The 21,123-nt window shown below is 38.1% G+C and overlaps 1 protein-coding gene across 2 annotated transcripts in view; it reads right to left on the bottom strand.

Annotated features, from left to right (window-relative positions):
* Positions 1 to 21,123, bottom strand: part of LOC128689089 (biorientation of chromosomes in cell division protein 1-like 1) — an 83,450-nt gene that overhangs the window by 52,114 nt on the left and 10,213 nt on the right. For both annotated transcript variants that reach the window (XM_070087250.1, XM_070087251.1), the window contains exon 2: positions 19,752 to 19,876. In XM_070087250.1, the coding sequence (XP_069943351.1) occupies positions 19,752 to 19,876 (125 nt within the window). The remainder of the gene's footprint in view (positions 1 to 19,751; positions 19,877 to 21,123) is intronic.

Here is a 21,123-nt window from a genome sequence, read left to right as displayed (position 1 = left end):
GTCATTCTATGTCGATAAATTTTTGAAAAAAAAATAAAAAAAAAAAAAAAAAAAAAAAAAAAATTAAAATTTTAAAAAAAAAAAAAAAAAAAAAAAAAAAAAAAAAAAAAAAAAAAAAAAAAAATTATTTTTTCTTATGAAATGATAGAGAATCTTTTCCCGATGGTAATGACACCAAAAGTTCGAAATTTGGTCGAAAACTCACGGAATTATGCTCCCGCAAAGTTAGCGGTCTTGGCGACATATGCGTATCGGCGATTTCGCCGACTTTGAGCCCTGTTTTCAGTCAATTCCGTTGTTCCAGTTGACCAAACTCATAGCCATTTCTTTAGAACTCCATTTTATCTATCAGCTGAGTACAAGAAACCGCCCATTTACCAATTTGAACTACCCAATATAGTGGTCAGAAACTGGCAATTTGGCCAATTTCATGCAAATTAAAAAAGATGCCAATTTCAAAATAGAGTCCAGAATAAACAAGGTAGACATTCTTGGCACTAAAATAACATATCCTCTGCTCATTAGTCACATCTCTAGGCCCCTCTTATGTTATTATTGCTTTCTATTTTGATTTTTTATTCATACAAAAAATATAAAATTTACTGTTATGCAGACTACTGCATTATTGTAAAAATGGTATAAATAATATCAGTGCACTAGTGAAAGAATATTAGACTCCCCAGTTGATGTGTATTGGACGTGTGGTGTGATTTGTTTACTCCTGAACATTGGTAAAAATCGAACATTTCCGCTACTTTGAGCTGAGTTTCAAGGTCGTTTTCATCGTCAAAGTAATGAAAATCATCTCTATTTCTGTAATGTTTTCCATTTTATCACCTAAGACCATGAAAACATGAATACAACGATAAATACTATATGAAAATACACCTCAAAGTTGGCGTTTTAATCCAAAAAAACGATCAGTTTTTTTTTCTCATTACGCACTGTGTGCTGCAGGATTTTTTTTATGTGGTGCACACTGACCACACAGACCCATTCTCTCACATGTGGGCCTACCAGCTTTCTTCAGCTTGGTTTGAAGCCGCTAGAATTATTGAGTATATATACGTCAGAAACAGTGGCACGTAAGACGTATTTATACGGCATAAACAGTCAAAGGGTTAATACCATAATCTGTAAGGATTTAATGTTAAGAATTAATCTAAGTCTGCTCAAAATGACTAGCCATGCTAGGTGTCCTAGTGGCCCCCTCTGTAATTAGTATTTTATAACATGTAAACCACACAATACCCAAAACCTGTAAACCCCACATTGTAACCCTTATAGAGAATAAACTTGAATTGAATTTAATTGAATTGAATAAATGCCAGACAAGTTTACACTAACTTATATGAAGTTGGTAATAGAACTAGGCATTAAAAGACAATAAAAAGTAAAATACACAGTACAGTGGTCCCTCGTTTTTCGTAATTAATCCGTTCCTGGAGCTGTTACTATAAACGAAATTTACGATTTGCGAATCAATTTTCCCCATAAGAAATAATGTAAATACAATTAATCCGTTCCTGACACCCAGAAGTATTGAAACAAAAAATTTTTTACATGAAATATACATATAGTACATAAACAATACAATGGGAAATGATGAATGAAACATTAACAGCATAACACTTACCTTTATTGGAGATTCTTCTTAGTGTATGAGAGACTGGAGGAGGAGAGAGATTGGATTGTTTACAGTTTGGAAGGGGAATCCCCTTCCAGCAACACCTCGGGTACCAATTGCTTCTCTGGGGTTGCTTCTCTTCTCTGTTTCTTAATGCCACTAGGACCACCTTGAGAGTCACTCTAGTCCTGTCTCACAAAGTAACTGTGGAGAGAGCTCTGTTTCTGGCGTCTCTTTAACACTTCCCGAAAATGGCCCAAGACTTTGTCACTGTACATATTTCTCACCTTCTTTACCACAGGCTTGGCACTAGGAGCCTTCTTTGGAGCCATGGTAGCTTATTTAGTAATTGCAAGCACTAAAATGAGTGGAATATTATGAAATATTTCGTAGGAGCACTTGAGAGGACCTTCACTCACTGGTAAACAATGCCAGACTGGCTGGGTAGGGAGGCCGCCCCGGCTCACACCGTGTGTACGCGTCCCTGACAAACTACTATTCGCGAGTCAACCTATGAAAAGCGAGTCCATGTTTATACGAAAATACCCCTATGATTGGCGAAATTTACGATTGCGGAGAACTACGAAAAGCGAGGGACCACTGTACATTCATTACTTACCTTAAAATATTTGTAGTCTTAATGTAGGGTGAGAGGTGAGTAGTGCTTATATGTATAAATAAGTCTCATATTTAATATACGATGTTTAAAGCAGCCCAGAGAGATAAAATACACATACAGTACACTCATTATTTACCTTAACCCTTTGACTGTCGCGGCCGTATATATACGTCTTACGAGGTACCGTGTTTGACGTATATATACTCATAAATTCTAGCGGCTTCAAATCAAGCAGGAGAAAGCTGGTAGGCCCACATGTGAGAGAATGGGTCTGTGTGGTCAGTGTGCACCATATAAAAAAAATCCTGGAGCACGCAGTGCATAATGAGAAAAAAAAAACTCCGACCGTTTTTTTTAATTAAAATGCCGACTTTGTGGTCTATTTTCGTATAGTATTTATGGTTGTATTCTCGTTTTCTTGGTCTCATTTGATAGAATGGAAAACATATTATAGAAATAGAGGTGATTTTGATTGATTTTACTATAAAAAGAATCTAGAAAAGGAGCTCAAAGTAGGGGAAATGTTTGATTTTTGCCAATGTTCAAAAGTAAACAAATGATGCCATTGTCCAATAAATGTCCAACTAGCCATTCTAATATGCAGTCATGAATGGGTTGATGCTATTTATACAATTATTACAGTATTGCAGTAGTCTGCATAATAGTAAGTCTTCTATTTTTTGTTTGAATAAAAATTCAAAATAGAAAGCAAGAGTTATATCAGAGGGGCCTGGAGACATGACTGATGAGCAAAGAAAATGTTATTTTAGAGCCAGGAATGTCTGCATTGGTCATTCTGGACCTTATTTTGAAATTGTCATATTTTTTAGTTTTCGTGAAACTGGACAAATTGCAAATTTCTGATCACATTATTAGGTAGTTGAAATCGGTAAATGGGCAGTTTCTTGTACTCAGTCGATAGAAAAAATGGAGTTCTAAAGAAATAGCTATGAGTTTGGGCAACTGGAACAATGGAATTAGCAGAAAATAGGGCTCAAATTGGGTGAAATCGCCGATTTGTAAACAGCGCCGAGGTCGCTAACTTCGCGAGAGCATAATTCTGTCAGTTTTCCATCAAATTTAGTTTTTTTGGTGTCATTACAATCGGGAAAAGATTCTCTATCATTTCATAAGAAAAAAAAAAATTTTTTTTTTTTAAATTTTGCGACACCAGGAGACACCTCAGGATTGGGGGTTGCGACTGTCAAAGGGTTAAAATGTGTAGTCTTAACGTAGGATGAGAGGCGAGTAGTATTTATTTGTATGAAGTCAGTGTAGGTAGCCGGTAGGTGTAGCCCGCCTGGGCTACACCTACCGGCTACCTACACTGCGGTCCAGAGCCACATTATTAGCATCAACATACCTTGTTCACTGAATTTAATCATTTCTAACAACTACCTTTAGATGCCATCATAAACAAAGGGAGAAGTAATGAATAATTCATGCCGAGAATTTTAACAAAAGTGGAGTGGGGGAATGACTAGGCCAAATGCAGATTCATACATGCTTTCTCTGGTGCTGGACCAGAGAAAATGTAATGCTTTCCCTCCGCCCGGCTACCACACAGGTACACAAGTTGTATCCACATTAAAAATCTGTTGCTTGGTATATCCATCACATTCCATTATCTCAGCTAGCTCATATGGATAATTTTCTGCAGCTAAATTGCCGGCGCTTGCAGCTTCACCCTGCATTCTGATGTTGTGAAGTTGGCCTCTTACCTTTAACCTATTAAACCAGCCTCTCCTAGCTGTGGATTTATCTTCAGCAGCTTCCTCGCCTCTCTCAACCTTCATAGAATTGAAGAGACTTAGGGCCTTGGACTGGGTAATGGCTCAGTTTAAAGGCACATTGTGACTAGTCTGATCATTAATCCACACCATTAAAAGTTTTTCCATGTCAGCAATAAGGTTATCATGTTTTCTTATAACTTTTGTGCTCACTGGTGTAGCACTTTTAATTTTCCACACTACTTTTCCCTTATTGTACTGTATGACGAGCCAAACCAAGCTTATGTGCTATCTCAGTCATAGACACACCATGTTCACCCAGTTCAATCATTTCTAACTTGGCACTTAAAGTAAGTGGCTTATGACTCCTCTTTTTATCACAACTAAGCTTAGACGCCATCGTCAATGAAAGCCGACTAGTTAACTAAAGAGTAAACAAGACACAGAACGAGGCATGGAGTTCAGACAATATAAAAACACAAACTGAACAGGTAAGTGGGCAATCACTTGGTCAGGTGAAATAAATGTGTCTACTTTTAGTTCATTCACATACGTTTGTAAGAGTTTGTAAAACTTTTACTTCACAATATTTTTTTTTATTATAATAATAATTATCTCACAATACAAATACTCTTACGTTGTGTGCAAGTTGTACGAGCTAGTACAGAATAAATAAACAGCAACACTCCCATTCTCATGCAACACACCATTTTAGAGCGAATGATGAAGATATTATTTTTATTATCACAATAAAAATAAACCCACAAGTGTCGAGAATTACCATATATAAAGTGAAGGCATATGAAAGAAATATTTTTCTACAGTTATCCCCAGTGTCTGACTAGAGAAAACATAATTCTTTTGACACTACCAACCAAGCCGCTTTGTAAACAAATCTCATATTTATGTCAATTTTTATTCTATGGGTGTATGTATCATGTTTATATGCTATGTAATGCATTTCTTATGTAATTTTGAAGAAAATATCATAGATGGATTAACAAAAATGTCTATATTAATGTAAAGTAAGACATTTAATGTGCCCAAGAGTGATTATTATTACGTAGTACTGGCATCACGAGTAGAGAGACTCTTAGCGATTTTAATGTGTACCTGCATGCCAGCACAGTGTGTAAGTATATTTAGGTACAGGTACACAAGTATAATTATCAGAGAACATAAAAAATACACAATAACTTTAAAACACTCAAAATTTTGGAAAGTTTCCAGACATAATAGATGTGCTCATGGAGAATGTAAACAAACCAGGTGGGGCGTGTCGTATTTGAAAGACCACTTGCCGCATAGTAAATTTTGGTCATAATTTGAAATTGCGGTATTAGCGGGATGCTGTAAAGTGAAGCCCTACTGTATTAGCATACATCATAAGTGGTCAAACTGTGTTCCCAAGAGGAAGGCTGTTTTGCAACACATCACATTTTGTTAATTTTTGTCTGATCTAAACTTCTACAAAAATGCAATATTTATTATTCTAGTTTAGGTAACAGTAATGTAAATTAGTCATATATGTAGTTAACCAACAACATTACAACAAATGAGCAGCTTATTTTTTCAAGTGCATTGGTATCTCCATGAAAGCTGCTTAAACTGGAGGATGAGCTGAATCAAAACAATGGGGAATCAGCAGATTATCAAAAGATATGATGCACACTCCCCACACACAATAATATAACCAATATCGATGGTTTTAATTAACCTTTTCAGGGTCGAGAGGCCCTCTCCTAAACTTGTTCTCAGGATCAAAAATTTTTTGGAAAAAAAATTATTTTTTCTTATGAAAAGATAGGGAATCTTTTCCCGATCATAATGACACCAAAAGTATGAAATTTGATGGAAAACTTACGGAATTATGCTCTTGCGAAGTTAGTGGTCTCGACGATGTTGATGCATCGGCGATTTTGCCCACTTTGAGTCCTATTTTCGGCCAATTCCAGTGTACTAGTCGACAAAAATCGTAACTATTTTGCTAGAACTCCATTTTTTCTATCGAATGAGTACAAGAAACCACCCATTTACCAATTTCAACTATCCAATAAAGTGGTCAGAAATTCGCAATTTTGCCAATTTCACACAAATTTCAAAAGATGCCAATTTCCAAATAGGGTCCAGAATAAACAAGACAGACATTCCTGGCACTAAAATAACATTTCCTCTGTTCATTAGTCACTTCCCCAGGCCCCTCTTACATTTCTTTTGCTTTCCACTTTGAATTTTTATTCTCACAAAAAAATCGAAGATTTACTGTTATGCAGACTACTGCATTAGTGTAGAAATGGTATAAATAATATCAGCACACTTGTGAAAGAATATTAGACTCACCAGTTGACGTGTATTGGACGCATGGCATGATTTGTTTACTTATGAACTTTGGCAAAAATCAAACATTTCTGCTACTTTGAGCTCAATTTCAAGGTACTTTTCATTGTGAAACCAGTCAAAATCATCTCAATTTCTGTAATATGTCTCTATTCTATAAAATGAGAACAGGAAAATTAGAATACAACCATAAATTCCATACGAAAATACAGTGCAAAGCCGCTGTTTTAAACCAAAAACACGGTCAAAGTTTTTTTTCTCATTACACAGTGTGTGCTGCAGGATTTTTTTTATACTACATACACTGACCACACAAGACCCATTCTTTCATATGTAGGCCTACCAGCTTTCTCTTGCTAGATTTGAAGGCGCTAGAATTTAGGCGTACTAGTACGTCAATAACACTGGTGTGTGAGCCGTACTAGTATGTCAGAAACCCTGAAAGGGTTAAACAGTTCATATTTCATATGATAATAAGTGCAATACATTTGCACATAATTTGAATTCGTACATTACCAGTACCTGAATCTCAGTGCAGGCACTGTTCTCAGCAGTGACTGGCAACTGGCTTTGCTCAACTCAGTCATATGCACCTCTTATGGATGACCCACAGGAAATCAAGCGATCGCTACAATCAAAAAGTTAATAAAGATGTGATAACTTAACTGTGGATAGTGAACATAAAGTTTAAAATAGTATTGACAAAAAAATCTGGTTGCCAAAAGATTTAAAAAAAAAAGCACAGATGCAACTGAAATTAAAAAAAAAAGAAAAAAGTCCTGCAGTAGTAATTACTCACAGTAGTACAGTGGAACCCCGGATTTTGTCCTTAATCCATTCCAGAAGGTCAGTCTAAATCCATAAGAAATAATGTAAATACAATTAATCCGTTCAAGACACCCAAAATTACTAACAAAAAAATACATTTTTTAAAGAATAACTATAGTTTTACATACAGAAAACAATGAGAAAGAAACATAAATGACTAATGAAATAAATAAATGAACATTTAACATCATACTTACCTTTATTGAAGATTCGTGTTGGGGTATGGACGGCAAGGAGGGAAGAGGGAGGAGAGCCTATTGTTTGGAAGGGGAATCCCCCTCCATAAGGACTTCAAGTATCAAAGCCCTATCCGGGGTTACTTCCCTTCTTTGTCTTTTACTGGCACTGGACCCCTGTCGCACTAAAAATCTGTCCAGAGAGGTCTGTTTCTGGCATCTCTTTACGAATTGCCTAAAATGGGACACGGTATTGTCACTGAGCACGTTGCGGATACAGTTTGTATCAGCTTGGTCAGGGTAATATTTTTCCACAAAAGTTTGCACCTCATTCCAATTTGCACAAATGTCCTTAATCACTGAAGAAGGCCCCTTCTCCCCTCTCTCTTCCTCCTCCTCTGAAGCAGTTTCTTCAGCTGTGGTCTGATGCTGTTCCAGATGAAGGTCTTGCAGCTCTTCAATGGTTAGCTCTTCCCTGTGGTCCTCCACCAACTCTTCCCTGTGGTTCTCCACCAACTCTTCCACATCCTGGCCACTCACATCCAATCCCATGGACTTCCCCAAAGATACAATAGATTCCACAACAGGCATAAGGTTGACAGGGTCAGCCTCAAACCTTTCAAAATCTTTGTCGAGGACACATTCTGTCCACAATTTTCTCCAAGCAGAGTTCAAAGTCCTGGAAGTCACTCCCTGCCAAGCCTTATCTATAAGGCTTATGCAATGGAGGATACTGAAGTGATTCCTCCAGAACTCTCTTAGGGTCAATTCAGTGTTCAAGGTCACTTCAAAGCACCTTTAAAACATTACTTTCATGTAGAGTTTTTTAAAGTTAGAAATGACCTGCTGGTCCATGGGCTGGATGAAAGGAGTGGTGTTAGGTGGCAAGAACTTCATGGTTATAAAACTGAAGTCCCTGAACTATTGGTCTTCCAAGTCTGTAGGATGAGCAGGAGCATTGTCCAGTACCAGGAGGCACTTTATTTTCCAGGAGGTATTTTTTTCACACTCAGGCCAAACACTTCATGAACCCAGTCAATGAAAATTTGCCTCGTGACCCATGCCTCATCATTAGCTTTCCACATCACACACAATTTACACTTGATGACATTGTTTCTCTTGAACACTTTGGGATTTTCAGTGATACATGAGTAAAGGCTTCACTTTGAAATCCCCACTAGCATTACCACAGAACAAAAGAGTTAGCCTATCCTTCATAGGCTTGTGTCCTGGCAGTGCCTTTTCCTCCTGCGTGATGTGGGTCTTCTGGCATTTTCTTCCAAAAGAGGCCTGTTTTGTCACAACTAAAGACTTGTTGGGGGACGAATCCTTCAGTCTCTACGTACTCCTTGAATTCATCAGTGAATTCTTCGGCCGCAGGTTTGTCTGAACTTGCAGCCTCACCATGCCTTACAACACTGTGTATGCCACTACGCTTCTTGAATCTGTCAAACCAGCTTCTGCTAGCCTTAAATTCACTAACAGCAGCACTCGTTCCAGGCATTTTCTTTACGAGATCTGCAACTGCCTTGCCTTTTCGCAAATGATTGACTCCACAACACTATCTCCCACTAACTGTTTTTCAATGATCCACACCAACAACAATGTCTCTACATCTTCGATTGTTTGTGATCTCTTTTTCATTAGCATATTTACCCCTTTTACAACATCAGTTTCCTTGATTTCTACTTTCTTTGCCAGGATGGAACTGATTGTTGATTTAGACTTGCCACACATTCCGACAAGCTCGGCCACACGTGCGCCACTTTTGTATTATTCTACAATCTCTTTCTTGAATTCTATCGTGTTTCTCACCTTCCTTACCAAAGGGTTGACACTAGGAACTTTCTTTGGGCCCACGGTGGCTTATTTCGCAGTCGCACTCAATATCGAAGATATGGTACTATGTTCCACAGTCAGCCCTCCTGGCCCTATATCACTCACTTATTTACCCCTATCTCACCTATGGAATTTGTGCATGGGGCTCAACAACAATAAACTATCTCAGACCATTAATTACCCAACAAAAGGCTGCAGTCAGAATGATAACAAATTCCCACAACAGGCAGCACACTCCACCAATATTCAAAACTCTAAACCTACTCACCATACAAAACTTCCATACTTATTATTGTACCTACTACATACATAGAACACTTAATTCGGATATTAACCCTCCCCTCAAACGTCTTCTTACCAACCTCAACAGAACACATGGCCATAACACAAGGCACAGATCACTCTTTGATGTTCCTTGTGTCCATCTCACACTATGCAAATACTCAATGCACATAAAAGGCCCAAAAATCTGGAATTCATTACCAGTGAATATAAAAGAAACACTGTCTGTTTATAAATTCAAGTCTCTTCCTAAAAATCACTTACTCACCCACAACTACATAAATACAGTGGTCCCTCGTTTTTCATAGTTAATCCGTTCCTGGAGCTGCTACTACAGTGGACCCCCGCATAACGATATTAATCCGTTCCTGAGAGCTCATTGTTATGCGAAATTATCGTTATGCGAATTAATTTTCCCCATAAGAAATAATGGAAATCAAATTAATCCGTGCAAGACACCCCAAAGCATGAAAAAAAAACTTTTACCACATGAATATTAATTTTAATACACACAAACTGAAAAAGACATGCACAGTTACATGACACTTACCTTTATTGAAGATCTGGTGATGATTGATGGGATGGGAGGAGGAGAGAGTCTTAGTGTTTAGAAGGGGAATCCCCTTCCATTAAGACTTGAGGTGTCAAGTCCTTTTCCGGGGTTACTTCCCTTCTTCTTTTAATGCCACTAGGACCAGCTTCAGAGTCACTGGACTTCTGTCGCACAACATATCTGTCCATAGAAGCCTGTACCTCCCGTTCCTTTATGACTTTCCTAAAGTGGTTCACAACATTGTCAGTGTAATAGTCACCAGCACGGCTTGCAATAGCTGTGTTAGGGTGATTGTCATCAAAAAAGGTTCGCACTTTAAGCCACATTCCACACATTTCCTTAATCTTTGAAGTAGGCAACTTCTTCAATTTCTCTCTCCCCTCCTCCGAACCAGTTTCCTCAGGTCTGGCCTCATGCTGATGAAGATGATCTAGCAGCTCATCAGTGGTTAGTTCTTCATTGACCTCCTCCACCAACTCTTCCACATCATCCCCACTAACCTCCAACCCCAAGGACTTTCCCAATGCCACAATGGATTCCTCAACTGGCATAGGATTCCCAGGGTTAGCCTCAAATGCTTCAAAATCCCTTTGGTCTACACATTCTGGCCACAGTTTCTTCCAAGCAGAGTTCAAGGTCCTCTTAGTCACTCCCTCCCAAGCCTTACCTATAAGGTTTACACAATTGAGGATATTAAAGTGCTCTCTCTCAATTGAGTTTCTGAGGTCACTACAAAGCACCTTTCAAACAGAGCTTTTGTGTACAGTTTTTTGAAGTTTGCAATAACCTGCTGGTCCATGGGCTGCAGGAGAGGAGTGGTATTAGGAGGCAAAAACTTCACCTTAATGAAGCTCATGTCCCCATAAAGTCGCTCTGCCACGTCTGTAGGATGACCAGGGGCAGTGTCTAACACCAGGAGGCACTTTATTTATTTATTTATTTATTTAAAAATTTGAGCACACATACAGAGGTACAACAAATACAGGTAAGAGCAGTATGCCAAAGCCACTTATACTATGCATAGCATTACGGGCTGGCTTAAAATTAACTTAAGATTAACTAAGCAATGATGAAATCAGTGATAAAACATTAATGTAAACAGGTTACTTATAAAGCACAAGTGAGTATTACAAAGACAGGTCATATGGTTGTATGCATTGTTGTACATTCAGTAGAATGGAGTATTCTGTTAGGTAGTGTATTTAAAAAATAATAAAGTTAGATTGGGTTTTAGGTTTAACATTTATGTGATATAATTGTGAGAAACATTTAAGATATACAATTTATAAGGTTCAGTTATTCAGTATTTATTTGGTTTTGGGTGAGTAAGTGATCTTTGAGAAGAGACTTGAATTTATAAACAGGTAGTGTTTCTTTTATATTTACAGGTAATGAATTCCAGATTTTAGGGCCTTTTATGTGCATTGAGTTTTTACATAGTGTGAGATGGACACGAGGAACATCAAAGAGTGATCTGTGCCTTGTGTTATGGTCATGTGTTCTGTTGAGGTTGGCAAGGAGATGTTTGAGGGGAGGGTTAATATCAGAGTTAAGTGTTCTATGTATGTAATAGGTGCAGTAGTAAGTATGGATGTTTTGTATGGTGAGGAGGTTTAGTGTATTGAATATTGGTGGTGTGTGCTGCCTATAGTGAGAATTTGTTATCATTCTAACTGCAGCCTTTTGTTGGGTAATTAGTGGTCTGAGATGGTTACTTGTTGTTGAGCCCCATGCACAAATTCCATAGGTGAGATAGGGGTAAATAAGAGAGTGATATAGGGCCAGGAGGGCTGACTGTGGAGCATAGTACCGTATCTTCGATAGTATGCCTACAGTCTTGGAAATTTTCTTAGAAATTTGTTGTATATGTGTATGAAATTTGAGTCTATTATCAAGGTGGATTCCTAAGAATTTTCCCTCTGTTAGCTTTGTGATAGGTGATCCGTTTATCATTATGTTAAGAGGGACATCTGTAGCTCTGTTACCAAACTGAATGAAGTAGGTTTTGTCAATGTTTAGTGTAAGTTTGTTAGTTCTCATCCAGGTAGATATTTTCTGTAATTCGGTATTTACAGTATTGGCTAGCGTGACTGGGCTCGGGTGGGAGAAGACGTATGTAGTGTCATCTGCAAATAGTGTGGGTTTGAGTAATTGCGAAGCATTTGGTAGGTCATTTATGTATAGGAGAAAGAGAAGAGGGCCAAGGACACTTCCCTGTGGGACACCAACTGTAATTGGTTGTGCAGAGGAGTTTGCCCCATTTGCATACACATATTGGCTTCTGTTGCTGAGGTATGACTTGAGGTAGTTGAGGGAGTGCCCTCTTATACCATAGTGTGACAATTTTACGTGGAGCAAGTCATGGTCAACTGTATCAAAAGCTTTACGTAAGTCAATGAAGATCCCCAGTGGGACTTCTTTTTTCTCTATTGCAGTGTATATATGTTCTAGCATGTGTATAATAGCATCATTAGTATTTTTATTAGGCCTGAATCCAAATTGGCAGGGGTTGAGTATGTTTTGGGAGATAAGGTAGGAGTAGATTCGTTTATGAATTAATTTTTCGAAGATTTTTGAGAGAGGGTGTAAGTTGGATATTGGCCTATAGTTATTCAACTCTGTTTGGTCTCCTCCTTTGTGGATCGGGGTGACCCTTGCTATTTTGAGTACTGTAGGGAAGGTGGAGGATTCAATGGATTTGTTAAAGAGTGTTGCAATGATTGGTGATAGCACTTGTGACACTTTTTTGTATATAAAGGGTGGTAAGGTATTTAAATCTCCTGCCTTGTTTTTTAGTGTGTTGATAATAAGGGAGACTTCGTATGGGTTAGTCGGAGCTAGGAACAGTGTGTTCGGGTAGTTGCCGGTGAGGTAGTCATTTGGTGGGGTATCTGAGCTTGGGATTTTATTGGCAAGGTTTTGTCCTATAGTGGAGAAGAAATCATTGAGTCTGTTTGCTGTTTCTGTTGGTAGGAGTTGGGGTTCATCTGATTTTGCTAATTTTATTTCGCTATTTCGTGATATCTTTTTTGTTCCTAGAATTTCTGATAGGGTTTTCCAGGTCTTTTTTATATCACCTCGTAAGTTGGATAATCTGTTCTCATAATACAATTTTTTTGCCCTTCTTATCAGGCTGGTTAGGATTGACGAGTAACGTTTTGTTTGGTCTCTGGTTATGTGACCTATTCTGTACTGTTTTTCATATTGGTGTTTTGTATTTATGGATTTGAGAATGCTGGGTGTTAGCCAGGGACTGTTCAGTCTCTTAGCTGTCATCTGTTTAGTTGTTTTAGGGCAGTGCTTGTTATAGAGGTATTGGGTCTTTTTTAGAAAATTATTAATACATTCGTCAATATCTGTATAGATTTCTAGCTCAGTGTGCCAGTCAATGTTTGCTACTGCTGTTGTGAAGTTATTAATGGCTGCCTCATTGTGAAGTCTGAAGGTGACTTTAGTAGTGTCTTGGGGTAATTTACCAAGAGTTGTTATGAGGAAAGTCGGGTAGTGGTCTGTGGTATTATCTGTAATTATGCCTGATTTTAAAGGGGATATGGTGTTGGTCCAGATGTGGTCAAGTAGGGAAACACTAGTCTCTGTAACTCTTGTAGGTTTTGTTACTGTTGGTAGCAACATACAGTTACTCATTGTGTTTGTGAATTCAGTAACGTGTGGGTCCTGGTCTTGCAGGAGATTTATATTGAAGTCACCTGAGAGTAGTAAGTGATCTTTGTTCATGCGTGCATCAGTTATCATACTTCCTAGGTTTTGACTAAATTGGCTAATGTTTGACTGTGGAACTCTGTAGATGTTTATCAATGTGAGAGGTTTTTGTAGGTATTTGGATTTGAATTTGGCTATTATATATTCCCCATGTTCATCCCTTGTGCAAGTATTAGTGATACATTCTAGTTGGTCTGAGTAGTATATGGCTGTGCCACCCCCTTGTTGGTCTGGCCTACAGTTGTGTATGGCTGTGTAACCAGGAATGGCATAGACATCTGTACTATCAGGCTTTAGCCAGGTTTCAGTTAGTGTAATGATGGACATATTGGCATGTAAGGAATTTAGTAATGCTATGAGGTCATCGTAATGCTTGCTTAAAGATCTGATATTGTAGTTAAAGATAGTTATGTTGTTGTTGGCACTGAGAAGTGCCTTTGATTGTTCTGCAGTGTAGTAATTACAGTAACTGTTTGATTCATTTAAGTCATTAAATAAGAGATTGGTATCAGGATCAATGCTTGTAATCATAAGATTTGTAGTGAAACTATAGTTAGAATTAAGTATAAAACAAAGTAAATAGTCTTAAGCTAAAAAATAGCACCTGAATTATTTAACAAATGTAAAATAATGAGCTAAGGTTGTTGTTTTTTTTTTTTTTTTTTTTTTTTAAGCTAAAATAAAGGAGACAATATAAAAGGGACTAATACAAATATAGTGATGATCAAATAATGGAGCTTGGGAATATGATAGTAGGTAGTACTATAAAGGTAATTCTTTAAAGTTAGAATTATAGTATAAAATAATAATATAAAAGGGACTAATATAAGTTGTGGTGAACAATAAAGTGGTAATCAAATAATGAGCTTTGGAATATAATGGCAAAATTGTGAACTTATTCTACTTTAGCACCTGAGAATAGCACCTTGATTATTTTAACAATTGTGAATATATAAACTAGGGTAGTTATATAAAGCTAAAATAAAGGAGAAAATATATAAGGGACTAAAATTAAGTAATGGTAAACAAAGTTAAATGGACAGGTGGTCACTATGAAATAATATTGGTTTAGGAGTAAGATCTGATTTGTAATATTAAATAAATTGAGCAGTTTATTGCACAATAAAAGTAAAAAAAATGAGGTAGTTGGTACTAGCTAGCAAAAGATAGTTTTGGTACTTGCAAAAAAGTAATTGGAATATACACTAATTGCAGACACAATGAAAAGTGACTAAAAAAACAAGTAGTGATAAACAAAATTAAATGGACAGGTAAGAATAATGAATATTATTAATTTGGAGTAAGATTTGACTTGTAGTTTAAAATTATGAGCAATTAATAGCAGTAAGAAAGAAGTATAGAGTATTGGAGGTAGTTGGCATTAGCTAGTGATGAAAAATAATAAAAATAATTATGCACAATATAATAGTAACGTACACTATATGTACCACACGTATATATGTATTAAGGGCACTTATCTAATCTGTTACAGAAATGTCAGCTTTTCTAAGGAAGGTAGAGAAATCGTGTTCATTTGAGATGGTATATTGTTGTCCTGTTGATGTTTTCCTTACTAGTATTTTCCCATCTCGCGTGAAACACTGGTGTATTTTGTTTTCCTGTTTAAGTTTTCTCAGCCTGAACAGAAGGTTTTGACGTTTTTTTGTTAGACACTCATTTATGTACACTCCATTTTTCATTGTAATTGCTGATTTAATTAGGTCCTTTCTTTTATCGTATGAATGAAGTCTGATCATTATACTGTGTTTACTTCCTGGTTTTCCTAACAAACGTGTTTCTTTGATTTCATTGTTTTGCACGATGACTTGTACGTGGTTCTGTATTATCCTGATAGCAGTTTCTTTGCACTGTGCTTGTGTTATGTCACTAGGAATGTGTGGACTGTTTATTATAACTGCATCAGGTCTAATTTCTTTTCAGTTAGGTAATTTTTCACAGTGGGGCAAATGCTTGGTGTAACCAGTCATAGAAAAAGTCCCTAGTGACCCATGCCTTACTGTTTGCCCTCCACAGCACACACAAATTAGCCTTGAGGATATTCTTTTGCCTGAACGCTCTGGGAGTTTCTGAGTGATACACTAATAAAGGCTTCACTTTGCAATCACCACTAGCATTGGAACACATCAACAGAGTAAGCCTGTCTTTCATAGGCTTATGTCCTGGGAGTGCCTTTTCCTCCTGAGTAATGTAGGTCTTGCTTGGCATTTTCTTCCAAAACAGGCCTGTTTCATCACAATTAAACACTTGTTCAGGTTTCAGTCCTTCACTGTCTATGTACTCCTTGAATTCCTGCACATATTTTTCAGCTGCTTTGTGGTCTGAACTGGCAGCCTCACCATGCCTTATCACACTATGTATGCCACTACGCTTCTTAAATCTCTCAAACCAACCTTTGCTGGCCTTAAATTCACTCACATCATCACTAGTTGCAGGCATTTTTTTAATTAAATCCTCATGCAGCTTCCTAGCCTTTTCATTTATGATCACTTGAGAGATGCTATCTCCTGCTATCTGTTTTTCATTTATCCACACCAATAAGAGTCTCTGAACATCTTCCATCACTTGCGATCTCTGTTTCGAAAACACAGTTGAACCTTTGGCAAGAACAGCTTCCTTGATTGCCGTTTTCTTGGACACAATAGTAGCGATGGTTGATTGGGGTTTACTATACAACCTGGCCAGCTCGGAGACACGCACTCCACTTTCATACATAGCAATGATGTCTTTCTTCATCTCTGTAGTAATTCTCACCCTTATTCCTGTAGGGTTGGCACTAGAAGCTTTCTTGGGGCCCATGGTCACTTATTTTGCAGATAAAATCACCAAAAACACTGTAATAATACGAAATGTTCCGATTGTATGCTTGGATGTTACCGCAGAGGCTGGCTGGTAAACAATGCCACCGGCGGAACATGTGAGGCTGGCTCAGGCCGCACATTAGACGCGTCTCGGACGAATAGCGTTGAGCGGGCTTTTTAGCGGTATGCAAGGCAAAATCTTAGCGATAAAATGTATCGGTATGCGGATTTAACGTTATGTGATGCCAACGGTATGCGGGGGTCCACTGTATTAACGAAATCTACGATTTGCGAATCAATTTTCCCCATAAGAAATAATGTAAATACAATTAATCCGCTCCTGACACCCAGAAGTATTAAAACAAAAAAATTTTTTACATGAAATATACATGTAGTACATAAACAATACAATGGGAAATGATGAAAGAAACATTAACAGTATAACACTTACCTTTATTGGAGATTCTTCTTAGTGTATGGGAGACTGGAGGAGGAGAGTGGATTGTTTATAGTTTGGAAGGGGAATCCCCTTCCAGCAACACCTCAGGTACCAATTGCTTTTCTGGGGTTGCTTCTCTTCTCTGTTTCTTAATGCCACTAGGACCACCTTGAGAGTCACTGGAGTCCTGTCTCGCAAAAATAACTGTCCAGAGAGCTCTGTTTCTGGCGTCTCTTTAAAACTTCCCTAAAATGGGCCAAGACTTTGTCACTGTACATGTTGCCAACATGGCTTGCAACAACCATGTCAGGGTGATGTTTCTCCATAAATCTTTCCATCTTACCCCACATAGCAAAAATCTCTCTAATTTCTGAAGAAGGCACCATCTTCCATCTCTCTTCCTCCTCCTCTGCAGCAAGATTCTGAGCTGCGATGTGTTGCTGTTCCTGCTGAAGCTCTTGCAGCTCCTCAGTGGTGAACTCTTCGTTGTGGTCTTCCACCAATTCTTCCACATCCTCCAAACTCACATCCAACCTCATGGAACTCCCCAGTGCCACAATTGATTTTACAACAGACATAGGCTCATCAGGGTCAGTCCCAAACCCTTCAAAATCCCTCTTGTCGACACAATCTGGCCACAATTTTCTCCAGGCAGAGTTCAAAGTCCTGGTAGTCACTCCCTCCCAAGCCATACTTATAAGGATGGAGGATGCTGAAGTGTTCTCTCCAAAATTCCCTTAGGGTCAAGTGAGTGTCTGTGGTCACAGTCAAGCACCTGTGAAACACTGCTTTGGTATAGAGCTTTTTAAAGTTTGCAATGACCTGCTGGTCCATGGGCTGGAGGAGAGGAGTGGTATTCGGGGGCAAGAACTTTACTGTGATGAACCAAAACTCCTCGAAAATTAGGTCATCCAAGTTTGGAGGATGAGCAGGTGCATTGTCCATTACTAGCAGGCACTTGAGATCCAATTTCTTTTCCAGGAGGTAATTCTTCACACTAGGGCCAAACACTTCATTGAACCACTCGACGAAAATTTCCCTCGTGACCCATGCCTTACTATTAGATTTTAAAAACACACACAATTTACTTTTCATAACATTGTTTTTCCTGAACACTCTGGGATTTTCAGAATGGTACACTAGTAATGGCTTCACTTTGAAATCCCCACTAGCATTAGCACAGAACATTAGCGTCAGCCTGTCTTTCATAGGCTTGTGTCCTGACATTGCCTTTTCCTCCTGTGTAATGAAGGTCCTCTTTGGCATTTTCTTCCAAAAGAGGCCTGTTTCATCACAACTGAACACTTGTTCAGGTTTCAGTCCTTCAGCCTCTATGTACTCCTGGAATTCCTGCACATATTTTTCAGCCGCCTTGTGGTCTGAACTGGCAGCCTCACCATGCCTTACCACACTGTGTATGCCAGTACTGTTCTTAAATCTCTCAAACCAGCCTTTGCTGGCCTTAAATTCGCTCACATCACCACTATTTTCAGGCAATTTCTTTACCAAATCGTCATGCAACTGCCTAGCCTTTTCACAAATAATCAAAGTCATAAGAGTATCTCCTGCTAATTGTTTCTCATTTATCCACACCAATAATAACTTCTCAACCTCTTCGAGTACTGGTGATCTCATTTTTGTCAGCATAGTTGCCCCCTTTGCAACAACAGCATCCTTGATTTCCTTTTTCTTGGCCACTATGGAACATATGGTTGTGTAGGGTTTCTTATACATCCTGGCCAGTTCGGCCGCACTTGTACCACTTTCATATTGTTCAATGATGTTTTTCTTAAATTCAATCGTATTTCTCACCTTCTTTACCACTTCTTTGGCACTAGGAGCTTTCTTTGGAGCCATGGTAGCTTATTTAGTACTTGCAAGCACTAAAATAAATGGAATATTATGAAATAATTCGCTGGAGCACATGAGGGGACCTTCGCTCACTGGTAAACAATGCCAGACTGGCTGCCGCCCCGGCTCACGCCATGGGTACTCGTCCTGGATGAACTACGACTCGCAAGTCAACCTATGAAAAGCGAGCCCATGTTTATACGAAAATACCCCTATGATTTCCGAAATCTATGATTGCCAAGAACTACGAAAAGCGAGGGACCACTGTAATTGTATCTCATAAATGTTTAACCTGTGACCCAATCAAACTTTGTTATTTTTAGTTACATTACCTAACAGAATACTCCATTCTACTGAATGCACAGCAATACAGTAAATGACCATATGATCTGTCTTTGAAATACTCATTAGTGCTTAATTGTTATCTGTTTACAATAATGTTTACCACTGAATATATCAATGCTTAGTTAATCTTAAGTTAATTTTAAGCCTGCCCATAATGCTCTGCATACAAGGGGCTTTGGCATGTTACACTTAACCACTGTATTTCTTTGTACTTCTATGTATCATGTTCAAATTAATAAATAAATAAATAAAAATAAACAAGCACAAAAAAAATAGATTACATATTACAAAATGTTTTGGATGAATGCTCACTCAACCAGTGACAGAGCCAGACTGAAACACGTATGCATGAGTGGCGGCATCCCGGGCAGGTGGATGCGTCTGATACAGACGATTTCCGGGACGCGGTACAAAATCCAGGAGCAAAATTTTGTCAAAAAAAGTGGTCGAAATCAGAATCATATGATATCCGGTGCGGATGAAATCCGGGGTTCCACTGTACTGGTATTTATTTTACTGTGGATCAAAACTCAACCAACCACAGTAAAATTAATGATACAATAATGTCACTATGAAAGTATCTTACTTGTTGACATGCTTGCGTACACCATCTCGCAGCTGGTTTTTGTTCATGTCATTTTTCCAAGTGCTCTTCTCAAGGAACTTGTTAACATGGCCTTCCACACGCTGGCGAAGGTTTTGGAAGGCTGGCTGAAATTCATTAATTGTAAAAATAAAGTTTGTAAAACCTGGGACAAATAAAAATAGGATATTTAACATAATCACATATGGATGTTTTTATAACTTTTTAATATTTACAGACCTTTCTAATACTCTCTAAGGCAGACAGTGAGGGAAAGTCAGATTGGGAAAGGAGTGTATCAAAAGGGAAGTACAGTGGAACCTCAAAAATTGAACTCCTCCCAACACAACCAATTATGTAAGTGTATTTTTGTAAGTGCTTTTATAAGTGTATTTTTAAGGGTCTGAAATGGACTAATCTAATTTACATTATTCCTGATGGGAATAAATTCATTCGGTAAAGGCACTAGAACAGACTTCTGGACCGAAGAAAGTTTGATATTTGAGGTTCCACTGTACAGTCAACCCTTGATATAATGGACTTTTAAAATTATGGGTAAAATTGTGCTTTAAACTTTGTCATTTTCCATATTTAAATTGCAATATAGCTGTAAATTGTTTGTACAGTACTATATTAGGTATAGAGTAGAGGACTTTCATTCCTTTTTTTTTTTTTTTTTTTTTTTTTGCTGTTTTTAACATTACAAGCATCTTGCCAATAGAGTGCTTCACTTAAGAGCACTTCATTAATACGGCATTTTACAATTACAGTGGACCCCCGCTTAACGATCACCTCCCAATGCGACCAATTATGTAAGTGTATTTATGTAAGTGCGTTTGTACGTGTATGTTTGGGGGTCTGAAATGGACTAATCTACTTCACAATATTCCTTATGGGAACAAATTCGGTCAGTACTGGCACCTGAACATACTTCTGGAATGAAAAAATATTGTTAACTGGGGGTCCACTGTATATTCATGGTAAGTAAAACACACAGGCAACATTTAGGCAACTTTATTCCGAAACGCTTCACCTACACAGTAGGCTTCTTCAGTCGAGTACAGAAAGCAGGCAGGAACATTAGAGATGTGAAGATAATGTAATCAGTCAGTCCCTCAGCCTGTAGAAGAATTCTGTTTCATAGTATGAAACAATGTGAAGAACAAGTGACAGTGTGGAGACTTACATACTGTCAGCAGGAGAGATGTAGAGTAGTAGAAGAAAGAATGTAATCACCGAGAGGTCACGCCCCTCTCAGATTCAACCATTCTCTCTTGAAAAAGTTGTCCAAGGTGTTTTCTCTTCTATACCAAGATGCCATTGTGTTGCAGTGTCTGACAGAGTGAATATCAACATGGTATACAATACCGACACA

Source organism: Cherax quadricarinatus, chromosome 21, assembly GCF_038502225.1.
Source record: "Cherax quadricarinatus isolate ZL_2023a chromosome 21, ASM3850222v1, whole genome shotgun sequence".
In the NCBI taxonomy this organism is placed as follows: Eukaryota; Metazoa; Arthropoda; class Malacostraca; order Decapoda; family Parastacidae; genus Cherax; species Cherax quadricarinatus.
Note: the sequence above shows the minus strand (reverse complement) of the source record. Positions and strands in the feature narration are given on the sequence as shown.